General features: G+C 42.1%; 1 protein-coding gene across 1 annotated transcript in view; it reads right to left on the minus strand.

Moving 5' to 3' along the window:
- LOC106808224 (tyrosyl-DNA phosphodiesterase 2-like) overlaps positions 1–2,966 on the minus strand; it is a 55,556-nt gene that overhangs the window by 11,614 nt on the left and 40,976 nt on the right. Inside the window, exon 6 of the mRNA XM_014810848.1 lies at positions 636–784. Within this exon, the coding sequence (XP_014666334.1) occupies positions 636–784 (149 nt within the window). The remainder of the gene's footprint in view (positions 1–635; positions 785–2,966) is intronic.

The following is a 2,966-nucleotide window of genomic DNA, read 5'->3' on the forward strand; positions in this document are numbered from 1 at the left end:
AGAGCTTCAGCAGTTCCATTCATATGTTCTTCATAAGTTTAAAACAACTAAGAAAACATCTTTCACTCACATGGAACTTTACAACACAATTACAGAAGACAAACTAGAGAGTGCTTTTCCAAATGTTGAAATTGCCTTAAGAATATTTTTAACATTAATGGTCACCAACTGCACAACAGAGAGGTCTTTCTCACAACTGAAACATGTAAAAAAAAAAAATAGATTGACTCGTAGTCAGAATGAAGTTGTGCATGCATGTACGCTCAAAATTGCCTCAAATACCATCTCCTCCGATCTACATTTTAAAAAATTTCTGGGGGAGGACCCCATACCCCCCGCCTGTTTATCACCACCCTCCTTGAAATCCTACATAAATTTTTGTACTGCTGCAACCTGCATTGTATATTTGGTCAGACAGGTCAACAACTAAAATGGACTGGGTCAGTGTGGAAAGGAGGGGGCACCAAGATTGGTCAGTGCTTAGGGCACCAGTGAGCCTTAATCCGCCCCTGACTAAATGCATTTAGTTAGTGGCTCTTTTCTTTTCCCCACAGACAAATTAATGAACCATAGATACAAAGTAGACCATCTGGGACAAAACTCTGCATAAGAATGCAGGTGTGCTATATACTCACCGATCGAACCGAAAACGTGACTTGACTCGTTGCGGAAAATATAAGTTGTCGTTCCTGGCGTTATCCCAGGTGTAGTAGCACTCTGGTCGTGAGCCTGTGACCTCATACAGGTCAGAAATTCCCTCTGGTAACCCGCCAATCTGTACAATCTGATTAAAGAAATTTGGAATCGTGGGTAAATGCATGAACGTCATAAAAACAAACAACAGGCAACCTGACCATGCAGACATGTATGTATGTTACGTTACCGTAAGCAATGCGCTCCATAAAAAAATGTTAAAAAACGCATCATGTTTCTCCATATCACAGACTAACGGATACACAGACTGGACACTTCGTATCAGCTGGCGGTTATTGCAGTGCGGGAAATTGTTTCAATACAAGGAAGAAAACCCCAGATATAGCGTTTTTAATATAGGTATAAGTTTCCCACAGATCATGATAGGTACTAGATTTATCGCGTGTTGCATGTTATATACGTTTGCAAATAATAAATTCGTTAGGACGGCAGTGACAGATGCAGTGACTCACTGACTGCTGTGCACACGAACAGAGACTGTACTTATTAACCTTATTGATTGTTTAATCATATGTAATCATAATATCAATAGGCGCGTTCACACACAAGAAAACCCGCGCTGCTCAGCCCGCTAATAGCGGAGATAATAGTGAGCTAATTGTGTCGTTGTTCACACAGGCGAATATCTCGCTAATCGCCGCGGTGCAAATATCACGCCGCGGTGCAAATAAGCGCGCTGATTCCAAATTAGCAAATTACGTGCTTCATTTTTCCTCTTTCTGTCGCATCTCCTCTGGTATCGCTGACTGATCAATTGCGGTGATTTGTTTGATTTGCGGACGACGTTCACACAGGGAACCCAGTCTGGGTGTTCAGGTGGGTACAATGCAGATTTATTTCCTAACAAAATTACAAAAAAATCATTAATTAAAACACGTCAGAAAACTATGCGGTGTATAGTCCCTTCACTCCCGCTACCTGTAGTGGGGAGCGAAGGGGATATACACCGGTAGAGCTAATGTGGTACGTAATAGTAACACAAACTGAAATCAGTGAAATGTGTTTGCTGAATAGTTGAAAGATTCCCCCATAAAGACCCAATTATTAACGTAATTACAGCTAAGGTGCTTGGACTTCTCGCACTGCTGTGCTTGAGATATAAATACTAAATAGTGGCTAATATAATTATAAATATAGTAATATAAAATGTGAACCCTGTAAATTGTAATTTTTCATTTTCAAATGCGTAAACACACAAATGTATCATGAAAAGGAGGGGTACGTGCTGTTGTAGCGTTTTCACACGTCCGGTAATGTTACGTAGATTATTCAGTGGCTATCCGGCATATAGCTGACGGCTGCCGGGCATGGTCTTTGATTTCCTAAAGGCCGGCAGTTTTTAATTTTCAGCGTTATCTCAAGTAAACAAGGGTTAGGGTTAGGGTTAGGAACTGCCGGGCATTTAGGAAATCGAAGACCGTGCCCGGCTGCCGGGCATATAGCCACAGCGTAGATCATCAGATCAGCTCCAAGAAACGGTCCTTGCTAGGGAACGGACCATCTGAACTATTTAGTTCATAATCATAGTAGTATAGTAGTATCAGTACTGTACTACTCACCCCGCGTACTACCCAGCGTACAGTAACTGCTGCAGGGCTATATAACATTTTATGCTAGGTTTCGCAGAGCTGCACCTGGTCCCCGAAGGTCCCACGAAAAATCGCTCACAAAACGCAAAATGATCGGGCTTTTTAACACTTATTTATCTACATGGACATCTCACCTATCTTTTTGAACACTTTCCACAACTTTAGGAAATCGAAGACCGTGCCCGGCTGCCGGGCATACAGCCACAGCGTATATATATCACCAGGCTCCTGATATCACGTACAACACTGGATATATATATAACCCCAACAAATTGTTACACTCCAATTTGTAGCAAACAACATGCAGAGGCAAAAACACTGCTTGTTTCGCATTACAGAATTACTACATAGGATAGTAAAGCGTATTACCGGAGATGAAATGGTCTGAACAGACCCGAATGTTGTCCACGTTTTTGGCGGTGAAATCTTGATTTAGCTGTGCAAGCCACCCGCGTCTCCTCTCTTCTGACAATTTTCGACAAGACTCTCCCTGATTAGTTATAATAGCAGGCAGTCGGTGAAATTTCCTATCTCTTTCCCTATCAGATCGGTTAGTACAACCGATTATCCTACAATAATTCACCATTACTCACGGGTAGCAACAAGAAGCAACTCGCACTGTGAGACAACACCGCCAATATGGCCGACAGCCGACTCCCGTTT

Source organism: Priapulus caudatus, unplaced genomic scaffold, assembly GCF_000485595.1.
Source record: "Priapulus caudatus unplaced genomic scaffold, Priapulus_caudatus-5.0.1 Scaffold261, whole genome shotgun sequence".
NCBI lineage: Eukaryota > Metazoa > Priapulida > Priapulimorpha > Priapulimorphida > Priapulidae > Priapulus > Priapulus caudatus.